Source organism: Corvus hawaiiensis, chromosome 8 (assembly GCF_020740725.1).
Source record: "Corvus hawaiiensis isolate bCorHaw1 chromosome 8, bCorHaw1.pri.cur, whole genome shotgun sequence".
NCBI lineage: Eukaryota > Metazoa > Chordata > Aves > Passeriformes > Corvidae > Corvus > Corvus hawaiiensis.
In genome coordinates this window covers 33,367,153-33,388,612 of record NC_063220.1, presented here as the reverse complement: position 1 = coordinate 33,388,612, position 21,460 = coordinate 33,367,153, and the positions used below count along the sequence as shown (strand labels likewise).

The window sequence follows — 21,460 nt, the reverse complement described above, 5'->3', positions numbered from 1 at the left end:
CAAAGTAGCAGCATTTAATCTGTGCTTTGTAACACCAAGGTGCAATCAAACCTGCTGTGAATTTATTTAGCGTTTGAAAGCATTTTGAGTTAGCTTGAGGTACCATTCTGGGCACTGTGGACAGAAAATTCTTATGGCTTTTGTGAATTAAACAACTCTGAATGAAGGGGGGAAAAAAACATGTTAACATCAACACCTCCAGAGTCTCCAGAATTACTGCTCACAAATTTCTTGTTGAAAAAGTACACAAGCAGAGATCTGAATCTAAACAACAGTATTTTTCTGAACAGTCAGCTCCCATAATAATAATTGAACTCAGAGGAAAGAGCTTACAAGGCAGTAATTAGAGACAGGCCAGAGAAAAGGGCAGGCTTTCAGCCTCTGGCTTTTACGGAGGGACAGCTGAAGGCAGAAATTGCCATCTTTGGACACATCAACACAGCCGCATCCGTGAGGGGCCCCCGGAACCCTTTGCAGGAAGAGGTAAGGGGGCTCTGCGTCTGTCCTGGCTGCATCTGTGCGACGGCCAGGCCAGACACGACAGGCACACACGGGTGAGTCAGGGAAAGAAATGCCACGACACCCCCTCACAGCAAATATTGCTCATACCTGGGGTGAGAACATAACCTTTCAGAGAAAGAATGGAATGGCTCTGCCTGCTTTTCTAACACCTATCCAAAGAGGCTCTCGCCACCTACACATACAGATCACCACTGAGTTCTATAGAAATTGTCTGGGGCAAAGCACTGCCTTGCTCTAATCCATACTGCAGAGCACTGCCAGCAGGGTGCCCAACCCGGACAGGCTAGCAGGAGCCAGGCGGGCACAGGATCAAGAACTGAGAGCTCTGTACACAATACATGAGGTTCTTTTTTAAGTAGGTGCGTAATGCATGATCTGAAATTAATGCCTTGACATACAGACATGCCTATGCTCAACCAGGGCTACTCACTGCTCTGGCTCATCCTCGGTCCCAGCAGTGTTCAGCAATCTCTCACATCTCTCCTGACCATGTGCAGATCCCTGTTCTCCTGTGCCATCTCTAAGTCTTCCCAGTTCATACAATGTAACAATTTTCAAAATTATTTGACTCACTGCAAGCAGCTCAGATTTGATACCCTGCAGAGCCTGACGAAGCAGGGAACTGGGGACAAGTCGCTACTCAACTGAACCCAAAACAAACATGAATGAAAAAAAAGGGATTTTGGAGCCAGTAGAAATGCTGGGATTCCACTCAAAAGCCCTCAAGTCACCTCACGTGCAAACCCTTAGTGCAACCTCTGCTGGTGACCCAGCTGTGCGTGGCAGCTTCTGGCTTTCTCAATAGGCTGCAAATTTCAACACAACATTTCAACATAACAGCCAGCAGTGCTAAATTAAGGGAAACACAGGATTCAAATACATTGTCCCTTTGGGTTTTTTTCAGACAGCAAATCACATCTCAATGAAATAGCTTAAGATGGCAGAAAGCAACAGCAAAGCAGAGCTATCAAAGAATTCCACCTGCCAGACGGCAGCACAAAGTTATACAAAGCATCTGGCCTCATGTTCTTTCACCAGTAAATTCTCATTTTTAACTCAAAAAAAGAAAGCCTCAAAATAGGTAATAACTCTGTTATGCAGTTCTTGCAATTTCTGCACACAGGTAGGCACCAAACTAGTTAGTTTGTGGTAGGCACGACAGTAGTTAAACAGCTACATGAGAGGGAAATCCAGTGTTACTACTAAATAATAAACACTATCATATAATGTTTATAAATATATTTAGATACACTATATATGGTATTTTTTATAAACATCTAGTATTTTATAAGTAATAACAATAAGTAAGAGAGGCAATCCTGGCCTCAATTACCAACACAACACCTTTTTGGTGTCTGGTAGCAGTTTGTGCCGCTTTTATCTGGTACAGTGGGCATGGAAAAAACAAGTCCTGCATTTAGATGGAAAAAGCTTAGCACACCAGAGCAGCAGCTCTGGAGCCACATGCTACAGCCTCCTCAAGGTCTGTGAGCTTTCCCCCAAGACAATCTGGAAGAGGAAGCTACAAAATGCAAAATGAATGCCAGGAAACTCAAATTCAGCCTGTAATGGTTCACACTTCCACTGGGGAAAAAGTAAGGAGAAGAGATGTTGAAGGAAACAGCAAATGACTAAATGACTTTAAGACTCTAGGTCACATGAGTGACGCATGAATCAAAAATCATTCTATGCGAAGTATTGATTGTTGGCAGACAGGCCCCAGAGTAAATGTACTGACTGACAGTGAATTGACTGCTAGAAGGGCCCTTCCATTGTCATCAAAACAGCTTTGACAAAAGAATCACAAAATCTTCCAGCATCTGCGGGAGCAGACCTGCACGCAAAGGGGAGACTGCCTTCGAAATGCTGTCTGGGCTTGCCAGGAAGTAAATCTCTCTTGTTCTTGGTCGCACATTGTGTATTTCTAACAGGTTTCCACAAAGCATACCATGTTTAATATGGAAAACACTCAGCTCCTTACCTGAACCATCAGGAATGGACCTCACAAACGTGGGAAGCATCTTCACTACGGCTGTTGGGTTAAAATCCCTGGAGAGGCCGTTCTTCATCTCTCTCCTGAAGCGAGCCATAACGTCCAACAGCGTTTCATCAGAGAGCCTCATGGCATAGAGGTACTTATCAATCTGAGAAAGACACACACCACCACGGAGTGAAAGGCTGCCCTGAGGTGCCCAAGCAGGGCTATATCTCTCCTTAATTGCAAGGATAGTGTATAGCCCCAGCATGGCCCCAGGGCTCTGGCCAAGCTGACAACACAGCCACACGCTTCATGCCTTATCTTCTCACTGAAATCATGGAAAATGTACAAGTCTAGGATCTACTGAGGTGAGCTCCATCCTACTGTTTTCCCAAGGCACCATCCAGTCCCACATCACTTTGCCTCCTCTTTTCCACACAAAACCATCTGCTCACAGCCTCAGACTACTACCTCCAGCCCTTGCCCCACTTCTCAGCTCTCCTGACTGTCCATGAGCTAAACAGCTGGAGCTAAAATCCCCTCTTTTGGCACCTTGTCCCAGCTGGGGTGATGCGGGTATCAGAGGTGCTTAGTGTTTAAAGCCTTATATTGGGAAGGACTTGCCACAGTAGTTTTGGGGCTACATCCCAGGCTGAGAAATTATTTTTATGTAGCAGACCATTTTCCCGATCCCACTCCAAAGCTGCAACAACCAGACGGTCTGGAAAGACAGAACTTGACTGTGGGCAGGTGGCACCTTCCTTCTCAAGACAAAATATCAAATTAAAAGTTGTTGACTTCTCCCCTGTGGCTTCCAATGACAGAGGCTTTCTTTACCTCCGTGGAAAAAGGAGGCAGCTCTAGTTTTCCAACAATATTGCTTTCCATAATTATTACAATCACCTTCACTGTCAGGAAGACTGAGAGATGCTTTGATGCCTGAAAAATACAACATAGCCTTGAGGGGTTCTTGCCAAACACACCTCCCACCGTTTTAACCTCAGTAGCTGGTCTATTCTTGCCTTGTTTCTTTACCTGCCTTGGAAATTTGGTTCTGCAAATGGCTCAGATCAAAACCACACCTTTGGGATCACTTTTGCTTGCAGCTTAGCAAGACTGAAAACATAAAGCCCTGCCCATGTTTTCTGTCCTCAGCAAAACTGGAAAAGCCACCTCATTTTAAAATCCAGGCCAGCTCTGTGCCAAGGCTCTGTGTGTCTCCTTGGCTGCTCTGGAAGCCTTGAGAGCAGCTCATCTCCAAGCTGGCATCACGTCTTACAAGACCAAGGCCACAATAAAACACTTTATGTGAAACATACATACACAAGTGCTCCATATACCAGGGACTTTGAGACGGAAGTGATGAATAACGCCCTTCACAAAGGAAATGCAATCAAAAGGTCATTAAACCCTAAACTGACCATAAAACCGGCACCAATTTAATTGCTCGTACAGAAAGTACTCCTGCCCATCTACTCAAGGTCTCACCAAAGATAGCATCTCCCCGAGCCAGACACCCTCGGCCATGACCCAGCACTTATTTATACAGACAAGGAAGAAGGCATGGATAGTGCTGCTGGGCACAGCTACCCAGCCCGACCCTGAACCACAGGGCTGGGGGTCCCCCTGCACCACAGGGGACACAGTCGGAGGCTGCACAAGCTGTGAACTTTTCAATGTCATTGCTTGCAGAGGAACAATACCATGATTGATAATACCACGATGAAATGAGACCATGCATTTTCCCCACAAACCGGTGACGTGACGGTGCAGGCGTACAGCTGAAGGGCAGAAGAGCTGAGCTCAGGTTCTCTGCAACAGAGGCCAAATGCAAGACCCAGGGCAGCATCCCCACATCCCAGCTGTGTCCTGTGCCACCCTCATGGACCGACAGCCCCTTCAGAGCAACAACCACAGCCAGTCACTGACATCATTTCCCTCCAAGAATAAAAACCTGGATGGGATGTGCCCTCCCTGCAGCCCCAAACGCTGTGGGGATAGATGCAGAAGCTGGTGTCTGGCTAAGCAAAAAGGTCTCTCCTTCGTGGCAAACCCTGCTACGGTTTTTTTTAGCAGAGTGTGTAAAGCCATGATGTCAGAGCATGAGGATATTCCCTTTTAAAGGAGGGAGGGAACCAACCTCTTTTTCAGGCTGAGCTTTCAGCAGCCCACGCTGTCGCTCAGAGGGATGATTCCCCAGATCTCCCAGAGAAAGCTACAGTAAACATCACTCACAGTCAGACCTCACCGTGCAATTAATACACCCCTCTACAAAGCCCCACTGCTGCATCCTCCTCCCAAAACCAGGGCGGAAGGATTCCCGCTCACCGAAAGCCCTGTTGTGAACGCAGGCTGTGGCGTTTGCACAGTCAGGACTGACGAGCCCATTCTCCCCACCTCTGCCCCTGTGCTGCCCTCAGCAGCGAGGGAAAACGGGAGGGAGGGCTCTTTCTGCTCCCGTGAAAGACCAATGAGCGCTGTCAGCGCCCTTACATAATTGGGCTGGACCCTCCTGCACGCAGGGAGCATCGCGTTTCATGGCACCGAGGCCATCCATCTCCACCGCCGAGATTCCCGGGGCGGGGACACTGAACCCCTGCTTGAAAAAAAATCACTCCTATGTGTTACAGCTTCCAAAACCAGGAAAAATGGGGGGGGGGGGGGGAGGTAAGGGGGAATAAAGGCCCGGTTTTTTCTCCCAGGTGCGAAGAGGGTTAGTCATTCCAGCGGTGTGGCAGCGAGGGAGTAAGCGCAGCCCTCCAAGGGAAAACTCCCAGCAAATAGCCATAAATAACTTGAGGCGGGGGGAGTCGGAGGCTGGATTATGGGATGGAGGTTTAATAACTCCCTGCTCTGCCTGCAATAAAAGCCGATCACAAAGCAAATCTCAGCCGTATGCACAGGGAAGCTGTGGAAAGAGTGGCCAGGACAGACAGGAGCTGCCGGCACCACCCAGGCAGACCCAAAGCCCCGCTGAGGCTCCCACGGGAGACTGGTGCCAGCCCTTCCCAGGGGATGGCAGAGGGCAGGAACAATTTCAGGCAAGCAGTTGTGTGGGCAAGGAGCAGAAAACACTCCTTTATTTAGCTGCCACCTTTAGATGCCCGAGGAAGGGCATCTTCCCAGAGTGCCACTATGGGAGTCCTCCAAGAGCTCAATCACTTTATTTTCCTCTTTTTCTTAAAAAAAAAAAAAACCAAACCAGAGACAGAATCTGTGAGCAATTTTTTAAAAATAGGATTTCATAATCTGAACCACATTCACATAGGAAAGACAGAGTTTGTACTTGGGGAAAAGAAGTTTCTGAAAATCCAGCCACTGCAGCAGTTATAAATAATTATAATGAAACAGGCAGCACAAAAGGCTTAAACCTACTGGCCGTCCCTTAAACACATGCCTCATTCCCCGGACACTGACAACAGTCAGTGGTATCCAAGAAGAGAGAACTCCCACAATTTCAGAAATCATTAGCACCTATTTTACTGACACAGCCTTCATACCAAAACCCTTCACCATGAAAACATTCTTCTGCAGAGCTAATCATACTCCTTTCAACATAAGGAAGATTCATCAGGAGGCAAAGCATGTTAAAACAAGTAGTTTAGACATTTTGAAATTGTTCGCGCTTACTTGAGATTTATCAGATTGGTTCCTAAAAAACCTCCATCGGGGCGGGTCACCAACACAGGGCTCTTCTTGATACTAGTTATTACATTTTATACTCCATTCCATCACGTTTTTTTCAAGGTTAAACAACATCTGAATGTCACTCCTGGACTGCAAGATCTTTTTCTTCACTCAGGTAAGACAACAAAAACATACTGTTCCCCTAACAGACAGAAACCAGGCAACACCTAGAGGCTCCCTTTGCTGGGGCCAGCTACTGCAGGTACAAACCTGTTGGAAACAAAAGACAGTTTTACAAAGCTCTCCTGCACACAAGCCAGTGGCACAGATGCCAGGGACGCTCCATGACTCTTATCCCTCAAGATGGGAGTCAGCTCTTCAGAAATTGGGGCCTCAGTTCAGTTTGGGCCAAGTCCCCTGTCTGAGCAAGGATACTGAGCTACTGCTGTCCCCAGAATGTCACAAGCATTCAGGGAACAGATGTTTGCAAAAACAGCTGGATAATTTAAGCTGCTTGGACCATATGTGTATTTATGCAGTACAGGGCATCACACATGGCCAGCTTGCTGCTGCACACTAGGGTGACATGGAAGTGCCATTATGAGTGGTTTCACTGGAAAATGCTCCCTTGCAGAGGCCACAGGGTTTGTGCAATGAACAACCCCTTCCTTCAATGCTACATATCCACCCTGCCTACTCCTCCTGCTTGCCACGACTCATCTTGAGAAACATTCCAAAAATTACAAATTTGAAAAAAATCACACTGAAACTTAAGGGAGTACATACAAATCCAACAGAACCAGTACAGAAGCACTAGTTCCTAGATGCAGGGTATCCCCAGGGCCTGAAACCACCAGTCCCATTCATGGACCTCGCCAGGCTTCTCACTGTAGAAAGGCAGCTGCAGAGCATTAGTGCTACACAGAGACGGGAATCAAAAACAAGAGAAAAGAAGGTCACAAGAGAAGAAGAATGTTCAGCCTTGGCTCATCAGTACTTTTCACACCCCTCCTGTGACCCACAGCAGCATCCTGAAGGTGACCTGCCACCTGTGCCACCAAACACTGAGCCGACAGCCGTGATGGACCAGCAAGGCAGAGGAGCAACCACGGCATTCAGGAGCCCCACGGGGCAGCATGGAGAGCAGGGACAACGCCTTGGTTGGCAGCCCTCAGCCACAGCACGTACCAGCAGAAAGTGCTGCTCTTCCGGAAGCGGGGAGGAGAGGGAGGGACCTGAAATGAAGCCATGCAGACATGTATCCTAGGAGCAGCATACTGATGGAGCACAAACCTCACAAGCAGCACACTGAGATGGAGCAAGAGCACTTTTGCCCCACGGGGAACCAGGGAGTGGAGCCCACCAGCTCCCCGCAGCTGCAGGCAGCAGAGCCTCTGGCTGCCACAGACACCCTCCCCTACAGGACAGCCAAAAGTGAGGAGGACGGAGTCAATATCCGTTCCAAAAGGATACAAAGAGGAAAAGATGTCTTACATCCTCTAAAAACAGTAGCCTGCTTTCTTGACTTGTCAAATGGGTATTATTTTTTTCTTTACTTTTCCAGACAAAACCAGATTGATCCATAAGAACGCTTTACAGCTCCCTGGCCAAACGGTTTCCCATGCTGTCAGACAATAGCAGCCCCACAGTGCCAAACCAGCCTGCAATAAATAACCTCCAGAACACCGCAGAGTTTCCCTGTGCCTGCATGCTCCTCCTGTGCCTTCCCCACAGCCTTTCTGCCGCTCCTTGGCCACCACACACACTTGTGCTTATCTTGGCTTTCTAAATATAACACACACAGCAAGGCAGAGAAGGCCTTACCCAGGCATGCACGCCTGGCACCAGCAGCAGCACTCACAGATCCTCCAGGAAAAGGAACATAGTGGGTCTGGGGAGCAGGGAGAGCCACGTACGTGTGGCCAGGAGGTGCAGAACGCTGCAGGCTGAGCGCAGCCTCCGGCTCCTCGCGAGAGCCGCTGGGCGGAAAAGCAAAAGACCTGAAGCACGGAAGGAGATGCGGAAACCATGGGGAGCCGGCTCAGGTTTTCTCCGAGGGAAGAGTGGGCATGGGTGAGCGTGTGTCCAGTAGGGCAGGATGGGTCACCCACACACTGGAGCTGAGGTCTCCCCAGGAACAGTCAGAAGCCCAAAGGAATGAGGTGCTCTCCTCCTGCTGGGGAGATTCTCAAGTCCCAAGAGCACTACAAATCAGTACTACTAATGCTGTCATTGAGGCTTTCCCAAAATATTTTAGGGATGCCTTCAGCCACACGCCCAGGTGGGTCACACGGCACCGCCGGAGGTGGCAGAGGGGAAGCCTCTGCTTCCTGACGTCAGCCCGGCTCATTGACATTTGCAATTATTTTCCCAATTTGTGTCCCCACATCCTAGCCCCAGGCTCTCCGCTCCCTACAGCTCTGCAGTATGCTCAGCCAGGACCTAACTGCCATGTTTTTATTTATCCTGTGCTCCGCACCCTTTTCCTTGTGGCAGTGCTCGATCCCAGGGCTGCACCAACCACACCGCAGGAACCACCTAATGCTGAAGGAAAAGAAGCCTATGGAAATGCTTCTTTTTAAGCACAACTGACAACCATTTCCTGTAAATTGCGATCCTGCAGCGGCACATAATTCAAAAACTACCTGCTCCTCGCCTGCTGAAGTAGCAATGCTCACAGGTACCCTTGGAAAGAAGGGGAAATCCCCTCTCCAGAGATGCTGGTGCCTACGAAAACCAGGAAAAGCCAGCACCTCCACCCCTCACTGCCAAACCCCCCCCAGGTCCTGCCTGACCGGCCGCTGTGCATCTATCACCCACACCCCACTCCCAGCTCCACCGGCGATGCTCTGGAGCGCTTAAACCCGGGGTTATCTCTCCTTTCTCCCGCAGCTGGGTGGCTCTGGGGACAAAGCAACAAAACCAACGTACGGATAAAAAAAAAAATTTAAAATATTTTTTTAAACAATTCAAAAAATAAATAAATAAAGAGTGTGGGCGGGCGGCGGCCCTCGGCCGGGGGATGTCCATCTAACCTTTTTGACCTGGTCCTCCTTCAGCTCCGTGAAGTAGTAGGCCAGGAGCTGGGCGGCGATCATCCTGCCGGCTGCAGCGGCGGCTCCGCGCACGCAGCGATGCGGGGCCCGGGGATGGCCGCGCCGAGCCGAGCCGAGCCGAGCGCCGCCCCTTCCTCCTCCTCCTCCTCCTCCGGGCTGGCCGCGGCCCCGCCCGGCGGGACGTGCCGGCTGCGCGGCGCGGCGCGGCGCGGAGCACCTCGGCACTGTTCCCGGCCCGGAGGAGCAGGAGGGCAGTGCCCTGCCGTACCCCAGAGGGGCTCTACAGCAGCCATGGAGACGGGCTGATGAAGGTTCCCTGGGGAAAAAAAAAGAAAAGGAAAAAAACAAACAAAAAACCTTCTTGGTGGCCAAGGCCAATGGCATCCTGGCCTGTGCCAGGAATAGTGTGGGCAGCAGGACCAGGGAAGTGATTCTTCCCCGGTATGCAGCACTGGTGAGGCTGCACCTCGAGTGCAATGTCCAGTTCTGGGACCCTGAATTCTAGAAAGGTCACTGAGGTGCTGGAGCATGTCCAGAGAAGGACAAAGGAGCTGAGGAAGGGTCTGAAGCCCAAATCTGATGATGAGCAGCTGGGGGAGTTGCGGTGTTAAGTCTGGAGAAAAGGAGGCTCTGGGATACCTTCTCACTCTACAACTCCCTGACAGGAGGGTGTGGCCACGTGGGGGTCAGGCGACGGGACGAGAGGACATAGCTTTAAACTGTGCCAGCGGAGGTTTAGATTGGACTTTAGGAGGAATTTCTTCATGGAAAGGGTGGTCAGACATTGGAATGGGCTGCCCAGGGAGGTGGTGGAGTCACCTTCCCTGGAGGCATCTAAGGAAAGACTGGACCTGACACTTCATACCATGGTTTGGTTGACATGGTAGTGTTAGGCCTAGGTGGTCTCAGGCACACAGTGTGATTCTTGCAGCAATCCTGAGCAGAGCCAGGAATCAGACTCAATGATCCTTGTGGGTCCCTTCCAACTAAGGATATCCTATGATTCTGTGATAATACACTGACAGAGAGGGCCTCTCCTCCCCACGTGTGCTGCTCACAATTTTGCCATGTTGGAGCACATGTCAGCAGCCCATGGGGCTCCTGGCTGCACCCTGTCCATCCACAGGGACAGGAACACACACCCATGCAGAGTGGTGATGCTGGAGGCGTGATTTGCATACAGATTGTCTACCACAGTCTAAGTGATTAAAAATCTGTTTCTTGAGTTTCCGGCTTCCTTTTCAGTGCTGCTTTAATTAAATGGTTTCACTGGCCAAAATCAAGAGCTGCTTTGGCAGACACGTCCTCCTTCAGACTGCCCTAGTCACTGCAGGCGGGGTGGGCAGGATTTCCTTCTCAGGCTCCAAGCTCAGAGAGATTTTCATCAAGTGTTTCACTGCTCTGCACGTGTCACTCCTGCTCATTTTCTTGGCAAACTAAGGAGCAAACCCTCCCGTGGTCCCCGGTGTAGCCAGGCTGCCTCTCTGCAGAACAGCGGCAGCGCCCTGCCACCAGCACAGCTGGAGCTCACGGGTGGCACAGGGACATGGCGCTGAGCTGAATCATCCCAGTGTCCAGCAACGTCACCCAATCCCTTACACAGACTGACCAAACTCTCCCTCAGATATAATTCACTGCTCAGTCACGCTCCTCCTCTTCTGCTCGTCAGAAACTATCTTTAATTCCCAGCCAGGCTTGCTCCTGTTTTCAATCCATCTGCCATCTGCTAAGCCTTGTCTTTCATCTGAAATCACTCTCCTCACTCTCGGGTGTTCGCTTTCTATAAATACACTGAAAGTAACCCTACACATTCTCAGCTTTTGCTTCACTAGGTAAGACAGTCTTAGCTCTTTTTGGTCTGAATGCTGCCTGATCCTGCTCAATTCCCACAGGTTTTATGTTAGTGGAGCTGCCTCTGCGTGAGGTTTACAAGTGCTACTATCTTCCCCCTCCAGCTCAGACACCCTAAACACCACCTACATATACAACACTCCCCTCAGTTACCTTGCTGCAGGAATGCTTATTCATTTAAAACACTTGGACACAAGCTCAAGTTGTTTTCAACTAATCTTTGACCAAATGAAAGGAATTCAAAGCATCCCCTCTGGCTCTCAAGGAAGGAATTTGAATCAGACAACTAAAATATTCACAAGTGGTCTTCTCTTTAACATGACACCTGTTGTAAAAACAGGCAAGAGGAGGACATTTGTTTTCTTTGTCTGCCAAAATTGTGACTTGGAAGTGAATTGAGAAAGTCATAGATCACAAAAGTGGCCTTTGGCTCCCCGATCATTTGTATTATAACATATTTCCAAACTCAGAAACAACAGTCTCAGGTTTCCTTTAAGAAGCAAAAAGGAAGTTCAAAACATCACTAGACAAGCCCTCTTGGTTCTGTGCAATGAAAATAAAACCTGCACACATCACAACCCCCCAGATAAATTAAACAATTAAGTATACACTGAAGCAGGAGGGGGTTCACGTGACAAAGTCTAAAGCAATTAGGGGATGGTAAAACAAGTATTGCAAATAATTGGGTTTGTCTTCAGTTGTTGAGCATGGCATTCAGGAACAATGAACTTGACAGAGTGAAAGCCACTAGAGAAAATGTAACAGTCCATCCAAGGCAAAACAGCTGCAATATTTAAATGTGTGGTATTTTTAAACTGCTCCGTACAAGGATAAGAGCACATGACCAGCTTTGATGCTGTAACCAGCACTGGGGTGAATGAGCTTTCCTCCTGCCAGAGAGCCGGAAGGAAATGTCCCTATGGACACCCCAACCCTTGGCAAGCCCTCCTTGCACTGCCAGGCCAGCAGTGAGGCACAGGTGTTATTTTTGGGGGGCCTGGGAGGAGCTGTGCACGGGCTGCCAGGCAGGAGCAACCAGCTCTTCACCTCTGCCTCCCTGAGTCTCGTGCTGCCATAGCATCGAGCCCTGGGTTTTCCCTTCCGCTTTACTGGAAGGGATCAGCTCAGCAGCCAATTAATTACCAGCACCTCACATACTCTGCCAAGCATCCAGCAGGCTGCTTTGAAAGCCAGTGTCCTTTAAGACAAATTACTGGAGGCTGAACGTGGCACCTGATGACTTGCAGCTATTTTGATTGCGCTCTAATCTTATTGGTCATGTTTAACGCTACCCAAGTGTTTCAACTGACTGAAGTAATTCTGTGAATCAGCTCTCCTGGATGTGGGTAAGATTTTTCCCCCCTTTGCCTATTTCTTCATTAAGCATACACTGCCCCTATACAAGTCTACATTCCAATTGAACTATACGAGGAGATTTTTTTGTTTAAATCTTATCACATAGTTTTGATGTACATAGCTGATAGATGCTTCCTACTTTTGTAAGAAAAAAATAAAGTTGTAGTTGTGTTTGCTGGGGTGTTTTTTAGGTGTCTGGAAAATGCTTGATCCCCTTTTCTCCCAAATTGCATTTTCCTTTCACGGTTCTCAAAGCAAAGTGAAAGAAAGCAGCATCTCTCTAATAAACAGTAAGTTCCCAGTTCATGACAGCAGCTCTGAGTAACGAAGGAAAGCTCCCATTCCAGGGTAGGAAACCAAGTGCTTGCACAGAAGAAATCACCATTCCTTTGTGCTGAACTTAGTGCAGAAGCTGCTAAGAAAATCTAAAAGCAGCAGATATATCAGTTTGATGAGCAATTCAGTCGAACCCACATTATGCAATTTCACCTTGCCAGGAGGCACGGCGAGCAGGCACTACCATACAGTCAGTCAGGATGCTCTCTCTCATGTTTTGCCCATGAAGAAACCAAGTTAGCTAGGAATGCCTTGAGGGGAGCTCATTCCATGCACAGGAAAGGCCACTCCATGTGCGGACAGAGCAGTGCACACTTAGAAAATGGTTTTTATGCTCCTGGTACAGCATTGCAGGAGTATGTTTCCAAAAGATGTTTTGGGCACAAAGACTAACAAGGGGTTCTGGCCTGGGTTTGGCCCATTCTTCTGCAGATGCTCCAGGGGAAGGGTGAGCTACTTTTTAATGAAGTGCCTTTGGAAAGGTTTTAGAACTACTCACCGCGCTGAGCATTTGAGGGCTGAAGACACTACACAGGGCTGTGGGTTTCGAGAATTAAATCCGTCCAAAGACAAGGCAGTATTTCTGTAAGGTGTGTACTAAGCAATTAAGGATCACAAACAGCCATGTCTAGACTCTAGACTGCGGCCGTGACGAGAGCACAGTGGAGGAGGAAGCATATCCAGCAAAGGAGGGGTATTGTCTACTGGTTCACATGGGAACAGACACTCCTGGGGCAGATGGAAATGCTCTGTGCCTCAACTCCCCATACCTGTGCCTCAGTCAGCTGTGTTGGCCTTTATTTCTTTAAACCAGGTACTGTTCTTCAGCATCAGAGGGATGCAAAGAACATAACCCCCACAAAACCAAGAAAACCAGAAAGCAGATAAACACAAGCCCCAAACTCATGGCTTACAATTAAGCCCCATTATTTGGAAGACCTGGATGATGATTTCTTTCTCAGCCTCTTAGTGATTGCAAGGTTCATCAAGCTGGGGACAAACCCAACTATTCCATCTTTAGTTAACTGCTGCTTCCAAAAGCTATGGGCTGCATGAGCAATCCTGCAAAGGACTTCCCACGTCTGCACGTATGTGGGGAAAAGAGGAAATTGCTCCCTGGAGTAACACCACCACAAAACTTGACCTCTAGCTCCTGTGTTGCACAGCAGAGCTATTCTATGCTGCTTTCCAACCCACTGAGGTTTTCCAACACAGGTCCAGCCTGCTGGCATCCCTTGGAACTGTGCATGCAAGTCCACTCACTTTGCTATTCCCTTACACACCAAAAGTGAAACACAAGTGCAATCCATCCAAACTCATCTCTTTTTTTTTCCCCTCCTGTCCCAGATATTCACCACTGCACCTTCTCTCTCTCCAGTGTCAGAAATACAACTGATTTTACATCTCTGCAAAGGAAAGCAATAACTATTCCAGTTTTCTGACTCGGCTTGGACCCTGCACTAGTTAAACATTTTTTCCATTGAGGTGAGAACTGCTGCATCAAGCAAGTATTTTTTATAGTGCATTGGTAGTAAGTCATTATTGCAGCTCATATGCCTATAAAGCAGACCATACACACACACATTTATATGCACACAGAAGCATATCAACAAACTCAGCTTGTAAGGCAATGCAAGGGCATTGGTGTTAGGGGGATGAACCCAATGTCAATGAACTGCCTTTCCTGACCAAAAGGTGAAACGTTTGCTTCATTTCATAAAACACTTCTTGACTCCAGCAAACTGAAATGAGCACAAGTGCAGATTTCTTACATCTACTAAATGTCCAGTGCTAGTAAACAATGTTAAAAGGAATGATGCTGAAGAAAGGGCAAAATACAGAGTGCAAACAGGTTTGAAATTTCAAAAGGGGATAAGTTTGAAGTATTTTCAGTTGTTCAATTCAAATCTATTATCTTCAGAAGAGGCAGTTCAATACCAATTAAAGGATGGCTGCATAACCAGCAACTCAAATAAGCAATAAGGCAGTTACAAAGATTTAAACAAAGAAAGAAAATATAACCTAATTCATTGTACTATATGGAGACAGCTTTCCTAAATCTGCTTTCAGCTCCTCACAGATCACTGAGCTCATTTGTCAAAGTTTAGCTCTAACATACCCACTATGTGGGAAGACTTGCAAAAACAAAGCCAGTCCTTCAGCCCTGCAAAAAGCAGTTAACCTCGGCAGACAGCTGGTTGCTGTGCACTGCTGTGCACTATCCCAAGAAGGCTTGAATGGCAGGGTCCAAACCAGTGTCCTTTAACGACAGTGCACGTTTGCTATGTGAGCAGTAAATCCATAACCAAGAGCTTGTACTTCCAGCGTAGGGAACACAAACTGCCCCTCTTTTTTGGCTTTCCACTAACACCAAGCAAGGTGACACCTCTCAACCCAGGCTAAGAGGCCAGTTTTCGTGAAGGATACACATTTCTCCTTGATCCAGCAATTGATGCTAGCAAAAATCAGTTTGTATCACAAGTCCCAGACTGACAGATGTTCCAGCCTTAATTGCCAAGACTTCAGGTTTGTGCTCCTTTTCCAGCAAGACCCAGTGTAAGGGACTCTCCTCCAAGGCCAGTTAATATTCTCACAACATGGGGCTCTCCCCAGTAAGTCAAGGACCTCCACCCTTTAGCCCAGAAGGGGTGTAAAGCAGGTACTTACTTGACACAATGGGGAGCAGCAGGAGCCAGGTACATCCACAGCATTTGGCTCCTTCCGTGTGGCCATAGCAGGAGCACCATTTGCTATGTCACATGGTCATCACAGGGGACTGTCAACAAGAAAAGAGGCAGGATTGTAGGTTTTCACATCTCCCTCCACAGCCTGGAGATGTCTGTGAAAGCCATACACCCCCACAGACAGGTGCTCTCTTAAAGACCCATCCAGTAGCTGGGATACAGCAGACGCACACTCACTGTTAGCATCACCCTAAGGGAGACAAGAAACTGGGGACATTTGGGCTATGGACCACAGAAGAATGGTGGAAATGGAGAACGTGTTGGCTAAGGACTGGGCCTCACATAGCCCCAAGATACAATGGTGCCCTGAGATTCCTGCTGCACACAGAGAAGGAGGACTTAGCAAGCAAATGTGCAATAAAACACCTGAGTTCTGTTAACAGTTTGTTATTCTAATTAAAAGAACCCACAAAGCCTTGAAAAAAACAAAATATTCACATTAAAAATCAGTACAAGAAGACTGTCACAGATGGGCTTGCAGCTAAGAATCATTCAGGAGCAACCACAGACTTTGAGCTGCTTTGTGATAAACTTGTGATACTTTTTTTTTGTTGTTTTGCTAAGGTCCAAAGCTGTCTCAACAGAGGCTGGAGGCAGATGCAAACAGCACCTCTGAGCAAAATTTTGTCTTCTTCAACTTTACAGGCTGCTGTCACAAAACATTTTAGAGTGGAATCAGAAACCCAGTGGAGTCAGTCCCAGCCAGGTCCTTGGGCATCTATGTGGCCTATTTGGGGTTTTCCTCTCTCCCCACACCATTTCTTCCCTCAAGCCACTCTGGCTCTCTCAGGTTTTTTGGGGTGGCAGTGGGACTGAAGGCTCTCTGTGAGGAAAAGTGGGAACTGCCCCAAGCTGGACTCTCCTGCTGCTGGAGTTCCATGGGAAGACTGCAGTGGCACAGGTATCCATACTGGTGGATACTGGTGCACACTAGTAACACTTCTGCAGTGGGAAAGGTGTTGCATTAATTTTGTCTTTGTTTCTTGCCATCCAAATCCATTTTAATTAATATTCCCCAAGTGGAGTCAGTTTTGCCTGTGGTGAAAATTGGTGACCCTTCTCCCACCCTTATATCCAGCCAAGAGATTCTTCCTCCTATTTTGTCCCCCGTCTTGCTCAGGAAGAGACCGCAGACAGGCTGGGTGGGTGTCAGGCAGCCAGATCCAGTCAACCTGCCACACCAGGTCAAATACAAATCCAGAAGAGATTCTGAACCCCTATCTTTGTTCTCAGATTTTCAGACACAAAAAGAAAAGTAGAGATGGAATAAACCATTTTCAATAAATAAAACCTCATGTATGTGTCAGAAAGCAAGTTCTTCTTTTAGTTGAATAGGTTTCTCCATCCCTCTGACCCATTCCTGGTAGGAAACCTTAGAGTATGGCTTCACAATATAGCTACAAAGGATGGGTGATAGAGACTTTTTTTTTTAGTATCAAAAATTAAGCTTTTCTTGTCATCTCAGTGCTTTAAATAGGAAACCCACCTCTACTGACTTCCTGGTCAACAGCTCTGCCCCCACATTTCAGCTGCCGTCCCAGTACTTGCTGCAGCAAGAGATAACCCCATCCTGCTTGTCCTTCCCTTCCTTTCTTGAAGATGATACAATTTTTAGGAAAGCAGAAGTTGCCTCACAGGAGCGCCTATATCTTAGTCCACTACAACTCATCCCTGCTGGCTCTTTTGACAGCTGCTGAGTTCACCAGTCCCGTCTGGGACCTGACCCAGCATCGCCAGACCCATGGGCGACCCTGTCTTCCAGTAGGATATTTCTACTCTGACATTTGACGTCGATACAAACAAATGTTTTAATCACAAGTTTTTTCTATAACCTTGTTTTGGACAGATAACAGCAACAACACCCTGGGGCTATCAGTCAACATTTAGACTCAGAATATACCCTCAGCCATTTTATCTCCTGCCCTCAGCATCAGATGCTGCGGATTCAGGTTGCCAGCACGAAACTGCCGGGATACAGGTGTGGCACAGGTGAGGAGCTCTCATGCTTTACAGGACCAGCCTGGTCAGCCCCTTCCCTCCCCTCACAGCAGTGTCATTGCACGTGGTTTAACAGATGCTCCCCTGGCTGGTGGGATGAGCACCCTCCTTGCAGAGATTTGTCAGCACCCCAAGGGGACTTTTCCTCACTCTGCAGCACTGCATATTTGGAACAGCAGCATTTGACTTGGGCTCTTAAACTTTGACCAGAGCTGGGACAGTAAATCCAAACGACTTCCAACTGCACAAGAGGAATTTGCTTTAAAAAAACCCCAAATTTTTCACATACCCTTGGCTTTATCTGGAGAGCAGTCTGGACAGTAAGACACAACCACCAGCACAAACAGGATCCCAAATATATTTGAAAAGCAAAAGAACCTTTCTGCAGTCGAATGATGATGATGCTTCATTTGGATCTGCTTTCCAAACACTTCCACAGCACCCCCTTCCAATCACAACATGCCACTTTGAAATGCCAGTACCACTTAGCTCCTGAGCCTATTAGACCATGAAGCAATAAACCCAGAGAAACAAAAATAACCCAGATACCTACTTTAGCAGCCAGTTGAGTAGACAGGTGTTATCCCGAGGGTTCCATGGCAAAAGCATCCTCAGAAATGCCATACCTTGACCTTTGCACAATGGATGGCATGAAGCTGGTCTCCAAAAGCCGTAGTGTCTTCCCAAAAGGTGCTAATATTAACTATAGCCCTTTGTTTCTTTGCACTCAAGGTTTCTCCCTGTCAGCTTTCTGGCATTTGTCAGCGTGGTGCACGCTTTACTGGGCAGATATTGAGCTGCAAATTCCTTCATACTTCTCTATCCACAGCATTCTGCAGCTAAAGCTCTAGCCGGCCAGCAGATGAAAATGCCACTTACTGCTTATTCCTGCTGCAGTTTGTTGAATTAAAACCTCTTTGTTTGCAAGCTGTAAACAAATTCTTCTTATCTTTCAATAAAAAATGTCAATTATGCTCTCTAACAATGTAACTTCATTGTGATGAAAGAAGGCATTGCTATTGCTCTAATCGTGATAACATATCAGCTGCTTTTAGAGTCAATTCCTTTTTGTGCAAAATTTAATGACCAGGCAATTATTCAAATTTCAGACTAACAGACTGGGCTTTAGACCTACAGCTCTGAAAACCCTTTAGACCTTGCTCTGAAAACACACAGGCTCTAGAGCAGAGTTTCTGAGTTCAGAACAAAAAACACCTTTACAATTCCTTCAGCACAGCCAGACTTGGGCCCACATTAAACACAGCTACTTCATTGGAGAGCCAGGGAAAGAAAGCCAAATTCTCTGCACGCTATCACAGGCACTTCCCAGGCCCTTGGCTTTCATTTGGCTTCACTGGGAGCTGTGGTTATGTCCAGTTTCCTCGACTCTCTCTGGCTTCAGTGCATTTCCTGCAGAATCGCTGGCCACAGCAGCTGTGCCCTTCAGGCATTTCAACTTTTTTTTTTCCCTCATGCCAGTATTTATCCCATTTGCTTCCAGAATCAGCTGCTGCTCCCAAATCAGCGTCCATAACTTTCCCCTTTGAAGTATTCAGGACGTGCCTGCTGGGAAAGCACCTTCCTTATTTCCCTCCTCAGACCCTCACAGACTTTCCCTCCATGCCCTTCTGCCACCCATTTTCTCCTCCTGCTGAGAGCTCCCCTCTTCGACCAAGTTGTCCATCACTGGTGGCCTGCTCCATTAACCGTTTACATCCCAATCCTAGTCATGCTTTATTTATGCTTTCGTGCAGCCACGGCCAGAGGTGGCTGCTGCCCCAGGATCTCAGCTCACCCCCACAGCTGAGCACTGAAGGGAATGCCTGGGCTAAGCTCAGCCCCACGGGTCTCATCCCCTCCACATCTCCCTGCTCTCCAACTCTTGTGACAACACAGAACAGCCTTTTTTTAGCTCCCAATAGGGGACAAAGCCTGACACGATGAGGACAGTCCTCCACAATGGCCTGGCGGGCAGCAGTCCCAGTCCCACAGCTACACAGATGGCCCAGCATCCCCAGCCAAGCCAGCCCTATAAGAAGGGGGGCTTTCCAGGTGCACAGAAGCCTTTGGCAAGCTGAACATCCAAGCAGCAAATTGAGAACAACAGAAACAGCCCTCGGAAAAGCAATTTGAATCAGTAACACCGGTGGGTCTGAGAACAGAACCCTGTTCTGAAATGCTTGAGGCTGGGAGCTACATCTCACCTCCAAGTCCAAACAAAATGGATGCCAGTACAGTAACAACCCCACTGCCTCCCCCCCTTCTATCCTGCCCACAAAACAGTAAACACATTAACCGCTTAACTCAGTTAACTCCCTTGAATAGTCCTTGTAATTAACAGCTCTTAACACCTTGCATTGCTGTCATCCCTTTGCTCCACTATTCAGACTTAAACTTGTTCTGATATGCAATAACGAATTTATGGGGAAGCTTTGATTGTCGATGTGCCATACTCTTCACACATCTCTCCCCTCTTCTACAAACAGCCTTTCTCCTTTCCAGCAAAAGAAGAAAATAAAACACAGTGGCAGTGAAACAGACTCAGTCTCCCCTCATCTCTTTCGTTTTTTTGGGTTTTTTTGTTTTTTTTTTTTTTAATATAGCTTTGGTTTGGTTTTTGTCTGGTTTTAACTTAGAATTTTCTAGATAAAAATAAGAATTTGGGTTGTTTTGGGAGGGTTGGGTTGTTTTGAGTTTGGGATATTTTTTATTAAGCAGTCAGGAAAGATCAAGACTGGAAGGACCTTCTTCCACTCCTCCCAGCAAGCTCCTGCTTGCCAAGATTCCCCCCCAACCTTTGGTTCTTCAACTCCTGCACAGGAAACCTCCCACCTGGAGCCCTTTGTCAACTTTCCTGCAGCCAATTCCTTCTGCTGGGGGAAGGGCGTTCTGGAGGAACCCATGTTTACCAGGTTTCTTACCAAATCTGTTCTGTCTTCACAGAACACAGCTTTTACTGACTCTAGAGGTCTAGAGGCTGTGGGAGGCCCCCGGACACAGAGTGCTGATGAAGTGTAATGGTGAGTAGGAAAGGGGCTGGCATCTGGAGGGTGTTAAAAAAGCACATAACAAGATCAAAATTATTTTGGCATTCCCCTCTCAGACAGACATGACCCATCACATTTATAGCACATTCAGTGTGCACATGCAAGGTGATAGTATCAATGAGAGAAAGGAAAACATTACTTAAAGTTTTGGCGGTTTTATATCTTGCTTTCCTCATTAGCTTTACAGAGTGGATTCAGTGCTGGGACAAAGAAGATATCTACCTTATTCCCCTTCCTCCTCTCACCTCAACAGGCCACCTGTGTACAGGAATAGGTCCCTTACATTATTATTTTATATCTATATATGTATTTATCACTTGACAAGCTACTGACTTGACAAGTCTGAGAAATGCTTTGGATAAGCCCCCGATGACAGTTCAAGGCAGTGGTGGTCCTTTCTATAGAAACTGTAAGTTTACCTAGAACAGGACAAAATTCAGTCTCCTGCTCTCCCTGCCTCGCTCCCCCTCCATCTAATTCCTATGGTGACCTCAAACCAAAGCCAGCTCATTTCACCGAACACAAAGAAACAAATCAAGAAAGATCGAAGAAACAATACTTTCATTTTGGTATTACCTACATTTTGGCCTCAAACTCCTTTACACTAATCTGCTAATCCTGTATAATATTGACTTCTCAAGAAGGGAGATCCTGCTAATCAGGATTTCTGAAGGATTTCCACATGATCCTATATTTAATTTTGAACGTTGTCAGAGTGACAAAGGGGATATGTCACCACCAAGTTGCTACTGCATTTTCTCTGGGTTACAAGTCAAGGGCCAGCGCTGTCCAAATCTACAGCTACTAAAATGTGTCTCTAGCAGGCAAAACAACATATTTAGGATTATTTTTCCCCCATGGATGAAAGGGTAACTGCAACCATCTACCGGGAATTTCTGAAAGGCACAAACCTTATTTCCTCCACCCAGTAATACTTCTATCACA

General features: G+C 47.4%; 1 protein-coding gene across 2 annotated transcripts in view; it reads right to left on the bottom strand.

The window, feature by feature from the left end:
* The window catches only part of HK1 (hexokinase 1), a 35,877-nt gene extending 26,578 nt beyond the window's left edge, over positions 1-9,299 (bottom strand). Inside the window, exons 1-2 of one of the 2 annotated variants that reach the window (XM_048310854.1) lie at positions 9,163-9,299; positions 2,504-2,666 (exon numbers count right to left, since the gene is read on the bottom strand). In XM_048310854.1, coding sequence (XP_048166811.1) covers positions 2,504-2,666; positions 9,163-9,225 — 226 coding nt within the window. In that variant the 5' untranslated portion in view covers positions 9,226-9,299. The remainder of the gene's footprint in view (positions 1-2,503; positions 2,667-9,162) is intronic. The other variant, XM_048310855.1, reaches the window with a different exon arrangement.
* Between the last annotated feature and the right edge of the window lie 12,161 nt (positions 9,300-21,460).